A 22,203-nucleotide genomic window follows, 5' to 3' on the forward strand; every position below is an offset into this window, starting at 1 on the left:
AGTTAATTTTATCAAACCATCTTAATACTTAAATAATAAATTTGAAATCAACAACTTAAGAATTACTTAACTAAATTTAATTTAGAATATTACTTTATTAAAATTTAAATTTAAGTTAATAATTGAAGAATAACTTAACTAAATCTAACTTAAATTATTACCTAATTATTAAATTTAATCAAACAACGGCTAATTTAGATTTTATTGAGATTGTTGATTTGAGATTTATTATGGTTGTTTTTGTAGAATTAATTTTGAATCTACCGCCTATTTTTCCTTTCAGAAATCCCCCAAATCGTAACGGCATGTTGCCTTCTCCTCATCAACCAGAGGACGGCACAATCTCTGATCTGGATGCCCCAAGCGCCACGAGAAACTCCATGGTTCCAGTGCGTACCTCTTTTTCTTATCATCGGAGGTCTTACAGTGAGATGCGGATGCGGTACTCAGGTTAGTAAGTTTGAACTAAGATGTTGAAACCATGGTTCTGTTGAGGAAGAAGATAGAATCTTGAATTTCCAGTTATGGCTCTGCTCTCATTCCAATTGCAGGTTATAAGTAGGGCAGATTTCCTAGATTCCACATTTTTTTTTTTAAAATTATTGATCAGGTCTGAGATAGGTAGATTGCATCTAGTTTTCGCAAAATTAGGGTTGTACTCAAAGTTGATTCTTTGATGTCGGCAAATATGATCATTTTTGTAATCTTGGAAGCAAAATCCGTAAGAAAGGGAGATGATGGAGGACCTTGTTGATTTGTTGAAGAAGGATGGACAGTTGAACAAATGTGGAGAATGACACTGTTGTCTGATTGTAGTCACCGATCAGGTTTCAGGAAAAATTAGAAGACTATAAGGTAGCCCATGTTCTACATTGCATAATGCTGGTCTGTTAATAAGTTTTTTGAAAAGCTAATCTAGCCAAATCTAGAACTTTAATATTAAAAAATGGGTGCTGAAGCAAAATGATAGAATAATATATTATCCATTCTCGAGCATGTGCAACCAGTACAAAGACTGCGCCTATTGGAGACAGCGGTTTAGTTTAGGTCAGGAGGAAACCCAAAAATAGGACAATGAGTCTACACTGTGCCTTGAAAATTTTATTCAAATTTAATTTTTTAGTTAGTGACTTACTCTAGTAAGTCTAAAAAAACATTGAGTAAAGACAAGTTGGTTTTTTTTTATTAGATAGGATAGTTAAAAGTCTTAATTAACTTGGAATTGAGAATTTAAAAAGAAAAATCTTTATGAATAATCAAAATAATTTAGAAATAAATTTTAAATTAAGAATTTTAATTTGGAAAAGAATTTTAAATTGAAAATTTAAAAAGAAAAATCTTTTCAAATAATAAAAATGATTTGGAAAGAAATTTTAAATTGGGGATTTAAGATTATTCAATTTTTTATTTTTTAATTTAAAACATGAAATCTTTCCAAATTCTTGTAAAACTCTTAAATTTCTAAATTGTTTTAAGTAAAATATAACTCCTAAATTGATTCAAATTCCACTATTTTTTTTTTCTTATATATACCCTACCCAAATGTGTTTTTTTAGAGAACACATTGAGAAAGACTTAACATAACTTGTCCTACATTCTGAATCTCTCAAGAATGATTTAAAGTATTGAATCTTGGGTTGTTTAAAGACCTGCATCCTTTCAACAAGACTGAGAAGTATTTATTGAAGTAATTGGAGATTGTTGCATCACGGACGTAGATCAAGTTATAGGTTTTGGAGAGTAAGTTTGTAAGATGAAACAACTAGGTAATTCTGTATAACTTGATCTCATACGGTGAATTTAGATTTGAGATCTTAGACCTTGTAATTTTATATCTCCACATTTAGTGTGGGGGTTTTCCACATTGCATATTTGTTTGATTTTTTAATATCTCATAGGTTAAAATTTAGTTATAATATTCAAAGCACATATTGTAATCTTTTTAAATACAACAATTCACCCCCTTTGTGTGGTACCCTACTAACATTAGTTTTTCAAATGATAATGGTTTCAGATAAGTTGAATGGACTTAATCCCATGTCTAGGTAGTCGGAAAAATGGGTTTCAAGAATTGATTATGCTATTTTATTATAATAATATTTATGTTTCAATGGTAATTGTGCTTTACTATTTTTATAGATTCATGAAAATATTATTTAAAATATCTGTCCATATATGAAGCCCCACGTTTGTGTATTGGATGCATTAAAAGGCATGTTGCTTCTTTCTCTTTTGTCTTATTTGTTAATCCTAACATTTTGTTTTGGTCTAGGTAGTTACTGTAGCAACTAATGGGCTACCACCATGGAGGATATTAAAAAATCTTTGGGGTGGGGTGGAAATTGGAGAAGAAGCCCCATCTTGTGAAGTGGTCGATTGTTTGTTTGGATAAAAAAAATGGTGGCTTAGGTGTTAGATGCCTCTCTAAACTCAATAGAGCTTTCTTGGGTAAATGGAGCTGATGCTTTGTGGAATAAAGTGGGACCCTTTAGAATCAAGTTATTAGTAGGAAGTATGGGGTAGAAGAAGGGGGGTTGGTGTACCCGAGAAGTAAGGGAGGGGTATGGTATGGGGGCTTTGGAAGGAAATTAGAAAGGAATGACCTTTTATGAAAAACAATTTTGTATTTTTGGTAGGGGATGGAAGAAGAGTGAGATTTTGGGAGGATAGGTGGTGTAGTGACGAGGCTCTAAGTCGTTTTTTCTCTTCTTTGTATGCTTTGGCGACTTTTAAAGAGGTGTGGGTATCGTCCTCAAGGACTAACCTAATGGAAGTTGTCAAACTAGGTCTAAATATTTGTTTTTCACCCAATTTCTTGAATTGAGAATGCGTAAAATTGAATTTACTAAAATAAACCTAAGTAAATTGCAAAAGAATTATTGACTTCTAATTCAAATGATTTAAGATTGGAGGTTCCACAATCCAACTTTGGGTATAAGGCCTCAAACAAAACAAGGGTATCAATTTTAGTTAGTATTAGGGTTCTCAGAATGTGGGGTCAAATGAGATCAACCTGAGTTCCATAACTCAAGATTGCATCCATATTCTAACTTTTAATATTTTATTCTATTATTGAAATACCAAATAGATGAATGGATATGAAAATTGGGTTTAGGTCTAGGATTTAGGCCTCTACCACTTTATGTAGATTTGTTTTAGGATATATAACAATAACAAAACCTCAAATAATTAAGGATCATGAATTACCAAGAATTCCTAGTATCAAGGAATGGGCTATTGTACCATCTTTTAATTCAAACTAACATTAGAGGATATCTCTATTTTATTTATTATGCCTCAACCTTTCATTCATTTTATTTTTAGTTTGATTTTACCCATTATTTTCCCTTGGCTCTAACTCTAAGTTTTCATGTTTCATACCCCAAGATAGCTTTTTAAACCTCTCATGGTGTTGATTTCATTCACACAATCCATAAAAGAAGAATAAAGAATCATTATTTAATAAAAGAAATTAGAAACAATTTATTAAAGTAATAAAATAAAGAAAATAAACTAAGAATTTTCAATATCGTCTTCTACCTCCAAGAATATCCAAGAACTCCTAAAAAGGAAATCTAATGCCCTGTTTATAGGTCAAAAGCTAAGTTGACACATGGCAAGATCTTAGAGAACATGTAAAATCTTCTTTCCAAATCAAGGGCTCTCAATCAAAATTGTAAAATTTGAATCATGAGAGCCTTTAGTGAAAAGTTATTAATTTTGCACAAGGATACTCCATTTTGCATGGTCATGCAAAATTTATTCCCATTGCTCTCTCAGCATGCTCTCTGGTGTATTCCGCATGTTCATGCGAAAATTCGCATGTTCATATGAAAGTGATTCCAATAGGTTTTTAAGCTGCTACAAAAGTGAGCTTTCCATTCTAGTTCACACGTTCATGCGAAAATTCACATGAACATGCGAGCGAAACTGATATTTCTTTGGTTTCTCTTTGCCTAGTTCTCTTCAATCACCCATATCTTCCTCGTTTCAACTTTGATTTGACACTGTTTGAAGTATAGGATTTTTGACTTTTCGAGCTTTGAAACGATATATAGCATGCCCAAAAATGACCTTGGGAAGTACTCCAAATTTTATCTCAAATTCATAGTATATGTTATTGCCAAATTTTGATTTCTAATTAGAATGTTTGAACTTTAAGCATATTTGTTAATCTTCTTTCTTGTGTTTGTTTGCTTTCCAACTCTTTCCATAACTTTCATTTCTCATCTCTCATGCTATGAATTACTCCATTTTCATTTGTCAAAAGTTTTCTTGTGTTTCACACTCTTGGAGCTCGCTCTAAGCATATCTAGTCTTTTCTCTACCATGACTGTAAATAACTTCTTCAACTTGCATCATTTTCATCCTTTAGACCTGAGATTTAACTTAAGATATATGTTAGATCCATGGGTAGGATCTTAGCAACAATTCAAGTTGGGTTGGGTGAATTGAGCCTTTACATTTGCATAATTCATTACCATATGTGCCACAATTTAAGGCTCTAATCAATGCACCACCCAGCCATATTAGATTAGACTGGCGAGATGGCAGCTATAACATGTTCTATTTGCATTCTTAATTTGCAGTTGTGATATACCTGGAAATCTCTTAGGCATGCATGTTAAATTTTCAGCTGTGTGTAATGTCTTTGTATATCATTTTATTTCATTTATTTTTATTTTTATTTTGTTTTTCCTGTTGAAACATGTTTTATTTCGTCTTTTCTCAGGCAATGTTTCAATGGGCAAAGACTCGAAGATAGGCATATCTAGACATTTGGATTTACAACTTGAGCATCCAGTTAAGGTTCCAACTGCTCTTGTGGGTACAAATCAAAGTATTTTTTCTGACGTTGACTCTAATAAATCTAGTGAGGCAAGGAATAATTGACAGGGTGATAGCTCATCCAGAAATTTGGAGAAAACTGCTGATCAGATACATGTAATCCCCAAGATCACTTGGCTTTTACAGACAGCAGAGAGTTGAAGATCCAAATGGACCCTTAAAGATATCAGAAATCAATAATGAAACTGTTAATGATGCAAAAGAACCACCATTGCTTGATCTTACGTTCAAGAGGATTACAGAAGTTGAACACACAACAAACACAGTTCAGGATGACGGCAATCTCTTGTGACTGTTGGGCCTTTCAGCCTTCTCAAGGTATGAGGAAGCTTAGGATCCAGAAAATATTTTTGCTGTTTATGATGGAATCTTGAACAGATTCTTCCATATGTTGTTCGCTGCTATTCAGTTACAGTGTAGCCTCAAATGCTAATAAGTCCCATTGCAGGAACATAGAAGGCGGTTCTCCAAGTGATAATAGCTCAAAGTAAAAAGGAATTGACATGTAATTTTCAATCTCATTCAAGTGCCAAATCTCCCGATCAGTGCTCATATGGGGGAACCAGTAGTTTTGATCTGGGCTCTGCAACTGAAAAAAAAAAATATTCATAGTTCTCTAATGGTTTGATTAGCAAGGGCTTAAGCTTTTTACTTTTCCTCTGTTTTAATTTTTGGACAGTATCTTGTTATAGGTGCTAATGTTGGCTGCTGTTTTCCTGTCTATTATTTCCTATGATCTTCTTTTCTGTGCTAATGGTGACCTCCCCGACACCATGAAAAAATGAAGGGGAAAAGGAAGAAGAAAAAGAAGTGGCATTAACATCAGTGGTCAAATGTTCACATCCATGCCCTGCTTTCTGACCTATGAAAGTTGATCTTTTATGTTACCACAGTTTGTTGGATTAGATAAGAGGCTAATGAGATGGCAGTCAAAACTCATTCTGGCTGAATGAGAGGGATGTGCTTGGATCTCCATATTCGGCCTCTTAACCATCAACAATAACCCGTCTAAAACATAAAACACCGGTTGCCACTAAGCCATGAGGAGTTGTGATTGAAGAAAATGACAGCAGCTGCTCCAAAATGTGGCTCTTCCAATGGTCTGGGCTTGCCTGCTGAAGGCAACACAGGAAGTAATGGGTTGGAAGCATGTCAAATAGTAAAAATGAAGGCAATGGCCTGAACAGGAGCAGTACAATGTTGAAGGCTATGGGGATAAACATAGGAGGTGATAATGTGATAGCTGGGAAAAATGGAAGTGTTGATGCTAGTGAGAAGGAATGGAAGCAATTGAAACAAAATAGATCTCATAGAGAGAAGCAGCTTTGGTCAAATTTCATTAAGAGAGAAAGGAGAGATGTATGATGCTTCAAAAATATGGTAACTAGCTTAGTTGTTTAGAAAAATGTTGCATCCCTCATATAAGTTATCCAAGAGGCATGTGGGAGATGCCTATGATTTTGCAAAAAGTATAGGCATTCCATCATGTCTAGCTAGATAACTCATTTGTAGGAAATAACATTGCTAAGTTGTTCTTTCACTAATGCTAGGTGTTGGTAAATTATTGAATAAAAAAATTCTGTTTCACTTATCTTCTCTTAGTTCTGTCCAAGTGTATCTTTATGCTAGCAGAATTTAGTTTTCTTTTACATTCTGCTTGTCATATTGATTAGTATGAAATTAGAAACCTAAAAAGTACTCATTCTAGAACCTACTGGTGAGCCCATATGGCATATTGAAAGACACATCAACAAGATGACAAGTTGAGAGCTAGCATATGTTTTTTTGGTGTAATGAAAAACACTGCTAGAAGTAATCAAGCTTGATGTTGTCATAGCTTATCATAAAAAAATAAAAAAAAAAGCTTGATGTTGTCATAGCCTAATCAAGCTAGTATGTGATGTATCATAGGTCTGTTCTTATCCATAGTTTGCTTGTCTAGGTTTTTCCTTGAATTTTCATCCTTATATTTGGTCCTAGGGTTTTCTGTAATTATTTTTCAGACCTGGTGCTTCCATCCTGCTATGAAATGGGAAATCCCATTTCATAGCAGGCTACTTGGATTTCTCAGCCACCCGAACCTCCTCATACTTCTTAATATCATGCATGATATAATAAGTTGTCCATCTTGACTCCTTTAGTACTTTTCTTAACATAGGAGATGGAACCTTAGGTTAGTATGATGGCTAAAACTGCAACAAGGTTTCAGCAAACCACTAAGTTAAAAATGATCTGACTAGTTTTCCTGAATTAGCAACTTTTCTTTGTGCCTCCTGTTGGCCAGAAGCTGTTACTTGTGAAATTGGGTATAACAATGACCAATAGAACATGGGACCTAGTTGACTAAGTGCACCAGAGAGTTGGAGACCTACCATGTAGAAGCAAAGCTGTTGGCTGGAAATGATGTTTCTTTCTTTTTCTTATTCTTTTAGGCATTGAACTTGATGGATAAGTGGTCAAACAAAACGGATTAGTAGTTAATTGAACCCATAATAATAGTCTGTTGTACCATAACTAGACTATTATTGTTGTTTAAGAATGAAGTCATGTATTTTTACAAGAATGAACTTATGTACCATCATAATAGGATCTAGAAAAATATACTGATAGTTAAATTTTTAGGGCAAACAATACTGACAATTGAGATGTGCAGATATTATTGAAAGCGTGTTTTTAATATTAGTAGGTTTATTATCTTCTTCCAGAGTGATCATCATTATATGGTGAAAATTTTAATTTGATTACAGGTTCTATGGTTGGTAAGTATGGTTTCATGTAGGGACATCAGATCTTTGCAACTAGCCTATCTCCCACCGTCTTACTATATTCTGGTCACTAGACCATTAAAGTGAGGAATCCTGGCATGTTGGTAAAAAAATATAACTTTAGTAGTGCAGTTGTCCAATCAATTGGGTCATCTTACACTGTTTATTGAGATCAAAAGGTCTGCTAAGAAATGTACTATTAGTGGAACTATCAGAATAAATTGATAGGGAAAGGGACTAAAAAGTAATGGATTATAAAAAATAACCAAACTACATATGTACGTTGGGATTGCAAGATCTAGTTGTGATGGAGAAGTAAAGTTCTTAAGTAACTTTTGAGTAATAACAAGTAGCCTTGAGGGAGCTCCGTGACTATTCTTATGTAGTTCTAATGCTGTAATAACAGAGAGATGAGTTATTTAATATTAGCTATCCATGGAATATATAGTTACTCAATGTCTTTGATAAGGAAACCCATTTGTGTGTGGAAGCAAGGTTCCATTTGAACATATGTTGATTCCTCAAACTATTGGTGGTAGGAGGTCTGCCGAACTCTGAAAATGCATGAACAATAGAACTTGACAATGGCTTGAAAAGATGTGTCACTTTCAGATAAGAATCTTGTTGAGCAGCAGCTTTAGAAGACAAAATGTTTTAACCACTAGAAAGGTTCACATGCAAATGCAAAAGACACCCTTCTCATGCAGCGTATCATTTCATCCTATACTGATAAATTTGTAAAATATTGGGGAGAGTTAGATTGTCTAAAGTAAGCCATGTTTTTTCAAATATATTCATTTATTCTTTTAGCTGGTTCTTAGAATGTGTGCATGTTTGTAAGAGAGAGTTTTCCCTTTGTTTTTCGAATGGGTTACCCCTAGTAAGTAGGAGAATTGGAACCTAATGGCTTGAAGTCAGTAGTCCCAGCTTTTGGTCCATGTTTTTCGAATGGGTTACCCTTGGTCAGTAGGAGAATTGGCACCTAATGGCTTAAACTCAACAGTCCCAGATTTTGGTGCATTTGAGCATGCTTCCATGCTAGCCTATTAACCCACCCATTGGAAATGCATGCTTTGTTTACATTTTGAATCCTTGCATGTTTATACATTTTGAGCTCTTACAAAGTTTTCATTTCTGTTTCAAACAGATACTCTGAACAAATACAGTTGTCCCCTTGAACTAGTTTGGAGGTGACCTTCCTACGGATATTCAAAAGCCCAAAATCTCGCCTTCCAGATCAGCTAGTGATCAAGATTCTTCAATCTATCTTCATGAAATTTTCTCTTATCATAGATACTGTTTAAATTTTCTCTTATCATATTGGCTGGCAAGTATTATTTTCATTAAATCTTATATTTGGTACATACTGTGTAACACAACTTGCTGTTTCTTACATTGGCAAGGACATACAATATGATGCAACAGAACAGAACAGATAGTATACATATGTGAAGATGCTCAAAAATCTTCATGGATAACTGAAAATTTCTTATTCCTTATTTTCTGGATACAGAGTGGGTTTTTTCAAAGGGGGAGGACTCTCTTTCTCTTTGTTGCCTGTGATTTCTTTTTACAGGCATTTTTCTGTATAGGTGCTGGTATTCTTGTGAAGGGGTTGGCTTTTCTGCAAGCTGCCACATGCTTTGTTGACTTTTGGGAATATGGGGACAAGAGTAGTTGTGCTCATCTTTTTAGGCGCAGGTCCGTCGGTCAGGTCAATGGTCAACCTGCAAGTTTGGAGGTCATTTTTTTTCATGGTCCTTATTTTAGGGTGAGGTGAATTTGTGCACCCTCAGGTTTTGAGATAGACCATTCTCCTGGTGGTTTAATTTTTGGTAGCTCCAATATGTATGTCTATATAATCAATATATATGTATCACATATGCCCCCAATGTTTTCCCAGTGGAACAGACTTCGATATTTTTTTTGTATTCAGCTATCAAAACAGCTGTTTTGTTGCTATTGAACAAAAGATAAGCTTGCTTGTCAAGTGTTTAGAGACTTGGACAAAAGATAAATGGGGGTGTAAGGTAGGGGAGGATTTATGTATATGGGGACAGCTTCCTCCTGGGATAAAAAACAAGAAAAAGTGAGTTGGTTGTTTCATCTTTTCTTCAGATACAATACTCTGGATTACATATCATTGTTGAAAATTTGGATAGAACTAACTGTTTGTTTTGATTTTCAGGTTTGATGTCAGACCAGGGAGATGATGGTCGCAAAATTTGTGTGGAAGATGTTCACAACAATGCAAGCAGGAGCACGATGGATTCTTTTGAAATGCTACAACTGCCCCTACTTTTAAAGGTAAATCCACACACATTGTATGTGCCATCACCTTTATAAACATAACTCTTAAAATAAAAGTCATGTCATTATCAAATAGTGAGAGATCATGAGTTCAAAATTCACCACATGTTTATTTCCCCAATTTATTGAGCCCATGTGCAAAGCTTAAAGAGATTTGTTTGCCAACAGGCCTGTGTCTTCACATGCAGCTATGGGGCCATAGATGACAGATGGTGTTCGAGATTATAATACCAACAACTTAAACTTTTAGGAAAACCAGTTGTTCAAGGCAAAAGAATAATGCAAGTCATTTTACCACCTACAAGGCAAGGTGAAAACTCCAAAGCAGAAAGCCTTTCCCTTTTGATCTTTACATATAAGAATATAATAATGTACAAAGTTAGAAAAATATTGTACCCTTGTATCAAGTAGCACAAGTAGCAAAAGAAGGTGTGGTACCAACATGGAAACCAAGTATGAAGCAAAATAATTAGGCATCAACAGTTCCACAAAGTTAAAGCACTTTCTACTAGAATAAGACAACTAACCATTTTTTTCAACATGATTTCAATAGCCTAAATATCAATAGTGATTAAACTAAGAGAACAAAGGATAGAAACTCTTGGAACTCTAGTTACCTGACAATACCCAACAGAGGGGTTATGTTGAGCATACGCTAAAAGCAAACGGCTTAAGGAATCTCTACCAACCTCGTCTAGAGCAGGATGGCCTGGGAATGTTCGAGGCAAATCCTGAATAGAGAACACGAGAAGTTAGGCTAGGGAGATTCCTAGAGTGCAATACAAGGTACAAGTAGTAGCACCTACGAATCAAAAAGATTGAACGATAAAGTCCAAGGCCCATGCATCTAATGACCTTCTCAATCCGCCTTCTCCATTTCTCAGGTATGGCATGATCTGCGTTGGGCTGCTTACTGCCACTGACTGATAAAGAGCTACCATAATCCTTGCCCTCACCAGCATTAGTTTCTGAAGCTATCAAATTCTAGTAATATCTCTCCATCTGGCGTTTTCTTGCACCAACAAATGCTTGCCATACCTGTAATGTCAATATAATAGTAACATACATAATAATTTCTCTCTAACATGAGAACACGAAAACCAACCAATTCAATAGTATCAACTGCACCTCTCCCCTGAGAGCCTTTGGCAGTCCCCCACGAACAAGGCACACTAGTTCTTCTTTCCAAGGAAAGAAAGGTTCTGGTGAGATCCCATTAGCAGTAGCACTTGCTTCCAAGGATTCATTCCCACTGTCATCTGATATCAAATTAAAAGAGAGCACTTCCTCAAAGTCCTCTTCTATGGATGGAGGATGATTTCGACCTATCTGCTCATCTTTCATATTCTTTCTCTCCTTAATGCGTAAACTCATTGTACTCTCGATGGCACTAAGGGACAATCGAATCCGGGCCCATTTTCGGACCTTATCAGCTTTTGTTTCTTTTGCCACCAACACCTCCTTTTGTTGGTCACTTTCTGTTGAACCATCAGAAACAGACTTCTTGCTACTTGACACATTCCCTTCCCCACCCCTCCCTGGAACAGACTCTGCTTCCTCCCGTGTAATTTCAGTAAGCAAAGTGTTGTTATATTCCTCCACAAAAGCACAAACTAGAGAAGACTCCTTTTGCTGTTCAAGGAATTGCTTCCATTTATGTGTCCTCTCTCCTCTTCCTCCTCCTGAATACATTGACACAGAGCTGACTAGAAAATGGTCCTTGCTATTTAATGCTAGAAACATGGCTTCATCAAATCAAATATCAAATATTAATGCGTAACAATGTTGGTCATCTGATGATTCATCTTTAGGTTATTTGCTGAGAAAAGTAAGGGTGGGGGATGAAAAAGAAAGATAACTTTGAATATTTCATCTTGGTCCCTCAAATATGAGCAACTCAACTCAACTAAGCCAAAGAACATATTCCAACCCATTTAGTGGTTCCTTGTTTTCCTAGGTTCCTAATATAATAAAATGCCTAAAAGTTGTATACACAATGTGTCATCTTTTCCCTACAACCAGAAAAGTATTAGCAACAAATTATTTTCTAATTTTATAAATGCATGCCTGACACATCCCTCCACGAGTCATGATAAATAAATAAATAAATAATAAACCTAGCCATTAAGTACCTTGTATATTTCACAGCACTCTCTATATCTTTGAAGGTGTTGAGGTCTCAATGCAAATCCATAGGCGTCTCTGTCAACATCAACGTGTAGATTCTCAAGATTCTCAAATTCAAACAGACAAATATCTCATTTCTATATATCCGAGAAAACAAGTCCAATCTATCTTCCGTATCTCCAGACTCTTGATGACAATGACAGACAAGAGAGATATGATAGATAGATACTAATATAAAACATGGAAAATTCTAGGGTACCTCTTCGGTACCTACCCAAAAAGCTTTTCAAGCCATTGGATGGCCAAGATTATAATCTTGGACATCCATTTTAAATTTGAAATAAAAATTTCACCCAGTTAAGGGAAATTCTTTCTTCCTCCATTCTCAACAATTTTGGGTTTAAATAAAATAAATATTAGATAAAAATAGAATTAGAAAAAAATAAAAAATAAAATGATATAAAATTTGAAAACATATTTATTAACAAAAAAAATCATCATATATCATAATTATATTATTTTATTTTTAACAAATTATTAAACATTTAAATTCAACATAAAATGAATATGATAATATTTTAATATGAAATGAGTATTTTAATAAAAATTCAACATTTTGGTAATCATATGTAAAGTTTAGGTAATTAGATCGTCCTAATTTTTTTTTCGTACTCTCCAAATTTTACATTTTTTGAATTTAAGGTTTTTAAAGTTAAATTACAATAAAATAAATTACTAATACTCTTTTAAGTTATTAATGATAGTATTTTCGAAAATAAATTTGTAATTTCAAAAATTTTAAAACTAAAAATCAATATGAAAAATGTGATAAAAGTACCAAACATGTATTTATCACATTTTTTATACTGTTCTCATATTTTTCGTACCCTAAATTATTTATATTTTTAAAATTTTAGATTTACTTTTTAACTTGAAATAACAATAACATAGTTTAATAATATTATTTTGAGTTATTATTGATAGAATTGTTAAAAAAAAATTAAGCATTAAAAAAATTTTAAATTGGAAATAATGTAAATTATCCTAAAAAATTAAAAAATTAAAACACTAAAAAATTAGAGAGGATATGAAAAATGTGAGAAAAGGTATGAAGATTATGAGAAATCCTCACATTCTTCGTACCTTACCTCACATTCTCCGTACCCTAAAATTTAACAAATTTTCGATTTTTTTTCCACTTAAAAATATAAATAATATTGTTTGTTGATATTAATCAAGCTTAGAAATGATGAATATTACTTTTAAGAAAATTAAAAAATTAAAACACTAAGTAATTGTAGAAGGTACGAATAATGTGAGGAATTGTACAAAGAATGCGAGGAATCCTCACATTCTTAGCACCTTTCGTCACATTCTCTTTACCCTCGAAAATTTTACAAATTTTCAAACTTTTCAAATTTTTTTTCCATATGGAAATACAATAATATTATTTATTGATACTAATTAAGCTTAGAAATGATGGAAATTACTCTTAAAAGAAATTAAAAAAATTACTTTTAAAGAAATTATGGAAGTTTGTACCCCCTCTCACAAAGTTCGTACTATCTCTCACAAAGTTCGTATCCTCTCTCACAAAGTTTGTACTCTCTCTTAGAAAGTCCGTACCATCTCTTAGAAAGTCCGTACCCTCTCTTAGAAAGATCATACCCTCTCTTACAAAGTTCGTGTTCTCTTTGACAAAGTTTGTACCATCTCTTACAAAGTTCGTACCATCTCTTAGAAAGTTCGTACCCTCTCTTAGAAAGTTCGTACCCACTCTTAAAAACTTCGTACCCTCTCTTAGAAAGTTCGTACTCATTCTTAGAAAGTTCGTACCATCTCTTAGAAAGTTCGTACCCACTTTTAGAAAGTTCGTACCATCTCTTAGAAAGTTCGCACATTCTTTTAGAAAGTTCGCACTCTATCTTAAAAAGTTCGCACTCACTCTTAGAAAGTTCGTACCATCTCTTAGAAAGTTTGTACCATGTCTTAGAAAGTTCGTACCATGTTTTAGAAAGTTCGTACCATGTCTTAGAAAATTTGTACCATATCTTAGAAAGTTCGTACACACTCTTAGAAAGTTCGTACACACTCTTAGAAAGTTCGTACACACTCTTAGAAAGTTCGTACACACTCTTAGAAAGTTCGTACCATCTCTTAGAAAGTTTGTACCATGTCTTAGAAAGTTCGTACCCTCTCTTAGAAAGTTCGTACCCTCTCTTAGAAAGTTCGTACCCTCTCTTAGAAAGTTCGTACCCACTCTTAGAAAGTTCGTACCATTTCTTAGAAAGTTCGCACTCTCTCTTAGAAAGTTCACACCCACTCTTAGAAAGTTCTCTTAGAAAGTTCGTATAATCTCTTAGAAAGTTCGTACCCTCTCTTAGAAAACTCACGCCCACTCTTAGAAAGTTCGTACCATCTCTTAGAAAGTTCGTACTCTCTCTTAGAAAGTTCGTATCCTCTCTTAAAAAGTTTGTACCCATTCTTAGAAAGTTTGTACCCTCTCTTAGAAAGTTCGTATCCTCTCTTAGAAAGTTCGTTCCCTCTCTTAGAAAGTTCGTACCTTCTGTTAGAAAGTTCGTACTCTCTCTTAGAAAGTTCATACATTCTCTTAGAAAGTTCGTATTCACTCTTAGAAAGTTCGTACCCTGTCTTAGAAAGTTCGTATCCATTCTTAGAAAGTTCGTACCCTCTCTTAGAAAGTTCGTACCATCTCTTAAAAAGTTCGTACCATCTCTTAGAAAGTTCGTACACTTTTTTAGAAAGTTCGTACATATTCTTAGAAAGTTCGTACACATTTTTAGAAAGTTCGTATCATCTCTTAAAAAGTTCGCACCCTCTCTTAGAAAGTTCGCACACACTCTTAGAAAGTTCGTACAATCTCTTAAAAAGTTCGTACTCTCTCTTAGAAAGTTCATACCATCTCTTAGAAAGTTCGTACCCTCTCTTAGAAAGTTTGTACCCATTCTTAGAAAGTTCGTATCCTCTCTTACAAAGTTCGTACCATCTTTTACAAAATATTGATGACAATTTCATAACAAATTACTAAATGCTCTCAATTTGATTAAAAATAACTCAGAAAAAAAAAATTAAAAAATCTAGATATTATAAATCATCACATATTTAAATGTCATTTAACATGACATTTCTACCTACAATAGTTATATGTAAATGGAAAAAAAAAATCAAATGTTACCTTTTAACACTTGTAATCACTTGACATCCTTCAAGACATATAAAACTCCATTTTCAAATTTAATCTATGAACAAAAAAAAAAAATTATATAAAAATATTAATAACAATTTGAGAACAAAATTTTATAATAAACTCATAAAAAATTCTAAAATCGTTATTTAACATCACATTTCTTCCTACAACAATTATATTTAGATAAAAAAAATATCAAATATTACCTTTGACACTTGTAATCACTTGAAATCCTTCATCTTCTTCATATAATACAAATTTTAAATTTTCTCTCTAAAAAAAGTTTTAAACTTGATCTTGAAATTTGATTCATCAAAATACATCTTACATATTTTGTAATTTGGTAGTTGAAATTATGTAATTTTCATATTATATTACTATTTTTTTTTTATATATATATGAATAATGAAAGTATAAAAGTAGTAGGTAAGATTTTCTTTTTTTAGATAGAGTTAGGTAATGCATTAAATAACAAATTATATTTGATATTTAATAATAAATTATAAAAAAGTTGTAATATTTAGATATATATGAAATGCATGTGATTATTTTTCACTAACAAGTCATCTTTATCGGTTTGATAAGTTTTTATAAATTTTTTAATGATATGCACTTTACACATGTCATATTTTTATTGGGGTTAAATGTGGGTAGGTAGCCCAAAATGAAGAGCGGGTAACATTATACAACCTATAAAACATTCAAAAAGAAACCAAAAACTCCATCATTACCTGGAATCAACCTCCAACGACCGCCTATTCAATAGAGACAACAACATACTTTACAAAAACCAGCAAGTCCACCGCCATATCGCTCAGTTTCCACATTCTAATATCCCAATACGAAACTTCATACCAAAACTCAAATGTCTCAAATATTTCTCAGTAACCCACTCATTCGAATACCAGCCCAGACCCCACCAAATCCGAAACAAAATAAAATGGGGAGAAAAGAGACATTATGTTCAAGAGAATCCAAGTGAGCAGAGCACGAACAGATTGAAAACCTAGAAAGATAGTGAAGCTATGATGGAACAAACCGAAGGAGAGAAACAAGGGGGGCAAGAACACGTGGGCACAGTCACAGAAGAAGAAAATGGTGGGTGTACCGTGTACCTGAAGAGTTGGGAATTGTTGAGGAGGTTCAAAGTCTTGTCCGGCATCCTCGGATGGTCTGGGTTTTGGTGGTTGTTACTTGTCGCTTGATTCCTGCAACTGTGCAACTGTTCTTCTCTTTTCCTTTTTCTCCTCCAACGTTCTTGTTTGGCTCCTTATTTTAAGTTTCCTTCCATGAATTAATTGATTTGGACTCACGTGTCGTTCGACTGTGATGTTTGGCCTGTTTGATCTGAGGCCCAGCCCAGCCACTTCTCTCAATTTTTTTTTTCCAAGGGTAGGATAAAAATATGTGTTAAGAATCTCATTATCAATAAAAGGTACACAGTTGTTTCTTGTTTTTTATGAAAGTTAATTTTAAGGATAACCCTGTTTCCTTAATAAACAAAAATAGAGAAAAAAAAATGGAGAAAAAGCAAGTCAACCCCAACATATAAGATTTAATTTGGGAAATTTGTGTTTTGATGAGCCATTTGGAAAATATATGATTTTCAGAACCCAATTTTATAAAATATGATAACCAGATTTTAATATGGAAAGTAATATTGTTTTCATGTACTCTGAGTTGGCTCCATTTTTTGTGTCAAGATTACCTTCTGACGGCAATGACTTTGGCGGCAATGATTTTTGGCTTAGGTTTTCTGGTGCCCAAGGGGGCTTCCTTTTTGGCTTTTTTCTCCATGTTGGAGTGAGGAGTGAGGAAGACGAAAGTGTCCTTGTCGTCACTGTTGCTCTGGTGGAGGAAGTCGCGGAACTTCCACCATTTCGATGATCCTGTGGAGTTGCTTTTCCTGCACCTTCCTGATGGAGACTCTGCTGCCTTGGGTTTCCACACGCAGTACGTCCCTGACAACACTCCCTCGAGCTCGTCGGCCTCCCATGACGAGCACGAAGCTGTATTGCCCTCCGGGTCTCCATTACAGATAAAAAAAATAGGTTACAGTGGTGGTGGCGGCAATGACCTTCACACCTTCAGATTTTTCTCAAATATGAAATAGAATTTCAATTGAAAAATATGCTTTTGATAGAGGAGAGAGGAACGACTTCATGCTCGTCATCAGAGGTCAACGAGCTTGAGGGAGTGCTACCGGGACATACTACGTGTGGAAACCCAAGGCGACAGAGTCTCCACCGAGAAGGTGCAGGACAAGCAACTCCACGAGATCATCAAAACGGTGGAAGTTTTGCGACTTCCTCCACCGGAGCAACAATGATGACAAGGACACTTTCGTCTTCCTCACTCCTCACTCTAGCATGAAGAAAAAAGCCGAAAAGGAAGCCCCCTTCGGCGTCGAAAAACCTAAGCCAAAAGCCATTGCCGTCGGAGGGTAACCTTGGCACAAAAAATGGAGCCAGCTTAGAGTGCATGAAAGTAATATTACTTTCCATATTAAAATCTGGTTATCATATTTTATAAAGTTGTGTTCCGAAAATCAAATATTTTCCAAATGACCCCATCAAAACATAAGTTTCCCATATAGTTTGATTGGGTGCACCATGCATGGTACAATTTAGTAATAATGAATGGGTCAGAACTCAGAACTTACGAGCATTGATTCGCTTGATGCGAAACAAAACTGCACATACATTGGAGCAGTTTTTGTTCCAAAATGATCTTATTTAATTAATTTAATCATTTATTATTTTTCCTTCACCTCAATGTTTACAATAAAAAATGCACATACATGGAATGGTTGAAGAAAAATGAGTTGTTATTATTCCAAATGAGGCCCCCATGAAAGCAGCTGTTGCAAAAGACTTCAATTTTATTTATGAATGTAGCCAGGTATGGCTGCCAAATGGCTCTATTACATGGTAACTCTAGCTCTACCATATAGGCACGTAAAACAGTACAATAGGCTAAGAGACATTCCAAAGGGAAAGGGAACCAAGCCCCGTTATTCTGTAGATAGTAGAAAACCAGTGCTGGCAATTGATCTGTTTGTTACTGGAAGATGATCATTACTGGGTCTGCAAAGCGGCAAATACGTTCAAGAGGTCAGCAATTTATATATAGTCTGCAAGCACAGAGAAAATTGAAAAAAGCACACATAGAACATTAAACTAGATTGCCATAGAAGTATTACCAGGAAACGCTTCTTGTAAGCTTCAACGAGTTCTTTGGGATCACATTTTGTTTGCTTATAAGCACCAATCTTGTTCAACTCCTGCAAAAGGACATGAATGACCAAGATGATCGTCGAAGAACCAAGAGGGACCATTACAATAACACCACACACTCCTTTGTACAACACTTACTCAAAACTAAAAGAAGTAATTTTCAAACTTTTTAGAAGTACATTCAAAATTTTGCCAAATGCCCGATTTTTCATCAAAAGTTTTTTTATGTTAAAAATATTGCCTAAAAGTACTACCAAACAGACTCTAAGTGTAGCCAAAAATTTCTGGGAGGATCATCAGTAGAAGTGCCCCAAGAAATGCTGCACTATGCTCAGATTCAATTAAATTCTGATAATACTCTCTCCACCAAAACCCTTACTATAGACAACAAAGCCAGCACTCTAAACTCAGATTAACCTATTTATATAACTCACTTCCAACAATGACCATCGTGTCACAATCCACTCTGAGGCTTAAATAGTATGAGTAAGAGTAAAAACCCTTTCAGGAGGTAAGCAGCAATAACCTGTAAGCCCAAGGCACACTTCTGAACTACTAGCATGCCTGTGCCTAGGTTTGTGCAACTTCTACAGTTTATCAATGGACAAGGAGGGCATCTGCTTCATTATGGACAAAAGTCACTGCTAACTACATTTCATCAATCTTTCTATTAACATTGTATGATTTTTGAAAGTACCTCAATCCATGCTGCTAGTTTAGGCCTGCCAGCTGTGATGTCATACTTCCACACTTCGGATAAGAAGATTTGGAATCTTTCAACAAATGGAATGTAGGCTATGTCCACCTGAAAACATAATTTTACTTGTGAAAGCTAGATGAGAAAGCACTTAACCCAAAATCAACAAAAGGCATGCAATGCAGCATTAACATGAACGAAAAGTATACCTACCAAACTGAATTGGCCAAGGAAGAAAGGCCCATCATCAAATTTATGAAGGGCAGTTTCTAGATGATCAAAAGGAGCACCTGTTACAGATAACTAGCTTCCATCAATCTCCTGCATAGATACTGTGTAATAATAAAAATTCCACAAGTATCAAGGTAAACAACTCACCGACTTCTTTTGTTGGGTCTCCTTTCAATGAAGTATATAAAATTCTGTTGAATGTATCAGTGTAGGAGATCAACTCCTCAGCAAACTCTCGCTTGCCAGGACCCTAAAATGTTTTCACATCATCACTTTTGTTAGAGAGGCGGAGACAGAGAGGGGCAGCCCATCAAGGGCACAAACGAATTTTACAAATCTTACATCAGGGCAAAGTGAAGGCCCTCCAAAGTTGCTATCAACATATTTAATCAAATCAAGACTCTCTCCAATGACTTTGTTATTGTGTTCCAGTGCAGGCACCTATAAAAGGACGACTTCTTAGTTGATGAAATAGAGGATATAATTTGTTGAATTGATGTAAAAGCATGTGTGATCAACTGTAAATGATCAACTAATGTGTTTTCCATAAGCACAAAATTTTAGAAAACCAGACATCTCAATAGGTCTCCTAATAAATAAATGAATAAAAGCATATCGTTTTCAAAGAATATTACCTTATTTTCAGGGTAGACTTTTTCCTTATACCATGCAGGCCTGTTTTGAAGGTTAAGAGGAACCAATTTAATCTGTTCTTGTAAACCCTGAAATCAAAAGATTTAAAGACAACCGAAGATCAAAGCGCGAAGTTTGAAATCTAATACCAAACCATAAAAGCTTGCATTACACAACTTAAGAACAGCAGAAGCAGAGTTTTCAAGGGAATCAAGAGAACCAACCAACCTTATAATTCCTGGTTATCCACACTCGCTGGGCGAAGGGGCAAGAATATGAAATATACAACCTTCAAGAAACAAATCCATTTTTATAAAACCCGAAGAGAAATCCAAATTTAAAAAAAAAACCAATCGCCCGCCGCCCGCCGTTTGGTTGCCAAGAAAACTCAGTAAATGAAATCCAAAGGCCCCGAAAAGAAAATTTAGTTAACCCAGTCAAACAGTATCACATCGGCTAATTGAGCCGATCATTCTGCTTCCCAACCATTGAAACAACAGAATTTTCTTTATGTTCTTTCCTTTTACAGGACTTGAGCTTATTACCAACCAAACAGGGGATCAGCAAATGATCGGAAAAAAAAAAAACAGAGTGAAAATGAAAGAACCTTGTGGTGCCATCAAAGAGAGGAGGTTGATCAGAAGTAGAATCCAACACCGGAGGCAGAAGCTCTTCCACACATCTAGGAAATTCAAAACAAAACAAAACCTCATTAATTGAAAGAAATACAATGCAAATTTATGGAGAAAATTTCCAAAATCTTACGTAGTGGCCATGTCTGCTGTCTGGGAGGGCGAGAAGCTTAGGGTGCCTGAGAGATCGCAGTTCTGAGTGGTTTTATAGGAGAAATTGATCCCACGCGATCGTGAGCAATGACGCTATGCGGAAGTCAGCGCGCGGCGGAGGAGAGATACAGTGTGAGGGCGATCACAAGATGAAATCCTGGGCTCTTCTCTCAGCCGTTGGATTTAATTACTTTTTGCGATTTTTGGAATAACCCGGTCTTGCGAATTCCTCTCCTGGTTCTTGCGAAGGATCTAGACCTCTATTCTTGATATTACAGCGAAAATCACTCTTTTTTATTTTTTTTCAATGTTTTTAGCTTCGCTAGGAAAAAGGAATAATAATAAATAAAAAAATGTAGAGAATTAATTCTATGTTTGATAAAATTAGTTCAAAAAATTATATGAGTTTAGAAAATTTTTTCTATTTTTCTATTTTTATTTTTATCTTTTTTTTTTTAAAACATTTTTAGTTTTTCTAAAAATAATTCTTATTTTTAAATTTTATTTTCTAAAAATATTTTTATTCTTTTTTTACTTAAAAAAGAAGAAGCATTTGATTAAGAAAAATAAAAACTATTTTTAGAAATGAAAATTTTAAATTATAATGATAGTCCATGAAATTATTCTAATATAAAAATATATTCATTTGTAATAATAATACATAGAATATTTATATAGTGTTTTTTAAAGATATATTTTATTATAAATATAGATATGAGATAATATTTTAAAATATGTTTGATTATAAATACATATAAGATAATATTTTATTTACATCAATATTTCGTATCACATAATTTATTTTATATGATTTTATTCCTTATTTCATTTTCAATTTTATAGATTTACCTTTTTTTTTTAATGTGAAAATTTAAAAATACTTGTAAAATAAAAGAAATAGAAAAGGAAATAAGAACAAAATAAATGAGAATGTTGAGAGGAAAAATAGAATATTATTTCACAAATAGTCTATTCCAAGCCACACAAAATTAGTATCAAATCTATTATTACCATCAAAGCCAGATAAATATCAGTTTCACAGTTGGTGGCTGATTGTAAATTGGACTGGAACAGACAAAGAGCAATTGTAAATTTTAAAAGAAATCAGTCTACTGTCCCAGCTCCTTTGGCTGGTCAGATTTCTTCATTAGACTCAACAGTACCCCAGCACCAAGACTTGATAGTCCGATTTCCTGTTCTAACCCATTTTATAGGGCGTAGAGTAAGATGTTGATAAGTCAACACAATCCCATCAATGACTTACTTTCCAGACACCATCTTGACTTGTTACGAATAGATTGCCATCATAATTAGCTGTAACATTAAGAACAAACAAATCTTGGACCATAAACATAATCATTTT

The 22,203-nt window shown here is 34.3% G+C and overlaps 1 protein-coding gene and 3 long non-coding RNA genes across 7 annotated transcripts; 1 reads left to right on the forward strand and 3 right to left on the reverse strand.

Annotated features, from left to right (window-relative positions):
• The first annotated feature begins 297 nt into the window (after nucleotides 1–297).
• Nucleotides 298–10,390, forward strand: LOC117919612. 4 transcript variants are annotated; one of them, XR_004652104.1, is made up of 3 exons: nucleotides 298–450; nucleotides 4,733–9,920; nucleotides 10,092–10,390. It is a non-coding gene; the product is annotated as an uncharacterized LOC117919612 (long non-coding RNA). The 4 variants fall into 4 exon arrangements; XR_004652103.1 differs by lacking the exon at nucleotides 10,092–10,390 and having other exon boundaries at nucleotides 4,733–9,702; nucleotides 9,802–10,067; XR_004652102.1 differs by lacking the exon at nucleotides 10,092–10,390 and having other exon boundaries at nucleotides 4,733–6,228; nucleotides 8,761–9,060.
• Nucleotides 5,879–11,362, reverse strand: LOC117919613. Its single transcript, XR_004652106.1, has 4 exons — nucleotides 11,052–11,362; nucleotides 10,730–10,961; nucleotides 10,541–10,654; nucleotides 5,879–5,963 (listed from the first exon to the last, which is right to left on the reverse strand). It is a non-coding gene; the product is annotated as an uncharacterized LOC117919613 (long non-coding RNA).
• Nucleotides 11,363–11,386: 24 nt separating this feature from the next.
• LOC117919614 lies at nucleotides 11,387–16,022 on the reverse strand. Its single transcript, XR_004652107.1, has 3 exons — nucleotides 15,990–16,022; nucleotides 12,056–12,125; nucleotides 11,387–11,605 (listed from the first exon to the last, which is right to left on the reverse strand). It is a non-coding gene; the product is annotated as an uncharacterized LOC117919614 (long non-coding RNA).
• Nucleotides 16,023–18,119: 2,097 nt separating this feature from the next.
• LOC117919649 (glutathione S-transferase L3-like) lies at nucleotides 18,120–20,925 on the reverse strand. The gene is made up of 10 exons (XM_034836857.1): nucleotides 20,821–20,925; nucleotides 20,663–20,737; nucleotides 20,284–20,344; nucleotides 20,058–20,144; nucleotides 19,765–19,863; nucleotides 19,570–19,672; nucleotides 19,405–19,481; nucleotides 19,192–19,299; nucleotides 18,461–18,541; nucleotides 18,120–18,344 (listed from the first exon to the last, which is right to left on the reverse strand). The coding sequence occupies exons 1-10, from the start codon at nucleotides 20,829–20,831 to the stop codon at nucleotides 18,336–18,338; spliced, it is 711 nt and encodes a 236-aa protein (XP_034692748.1). The 5' UTR covers nucleotides 20,832–20,925; the 3' UTR covers nucleotides 18,120–18,335.
• Nucleotides 20,926–22,203: the final 1,278 nt, after the last annotated feature.

This window comes from Vitis riparia, chromosome 8 (genome assembly GCF_004353265.1).
Source record: "Vitis riparia cultivar Riparia Gloire de Montpellier isolate 1030 chromosome 8, EGFV_Vit.rip_1.0, whole genome shotgun sequence".
Classification (NCBI taxonomy): domain Eukaryota; kingdom Viridiplantae; phylum Streptophyta; class Magnoliopsida; order Vitales; family Vitaceae; genus Vitis; species Vitis riparia.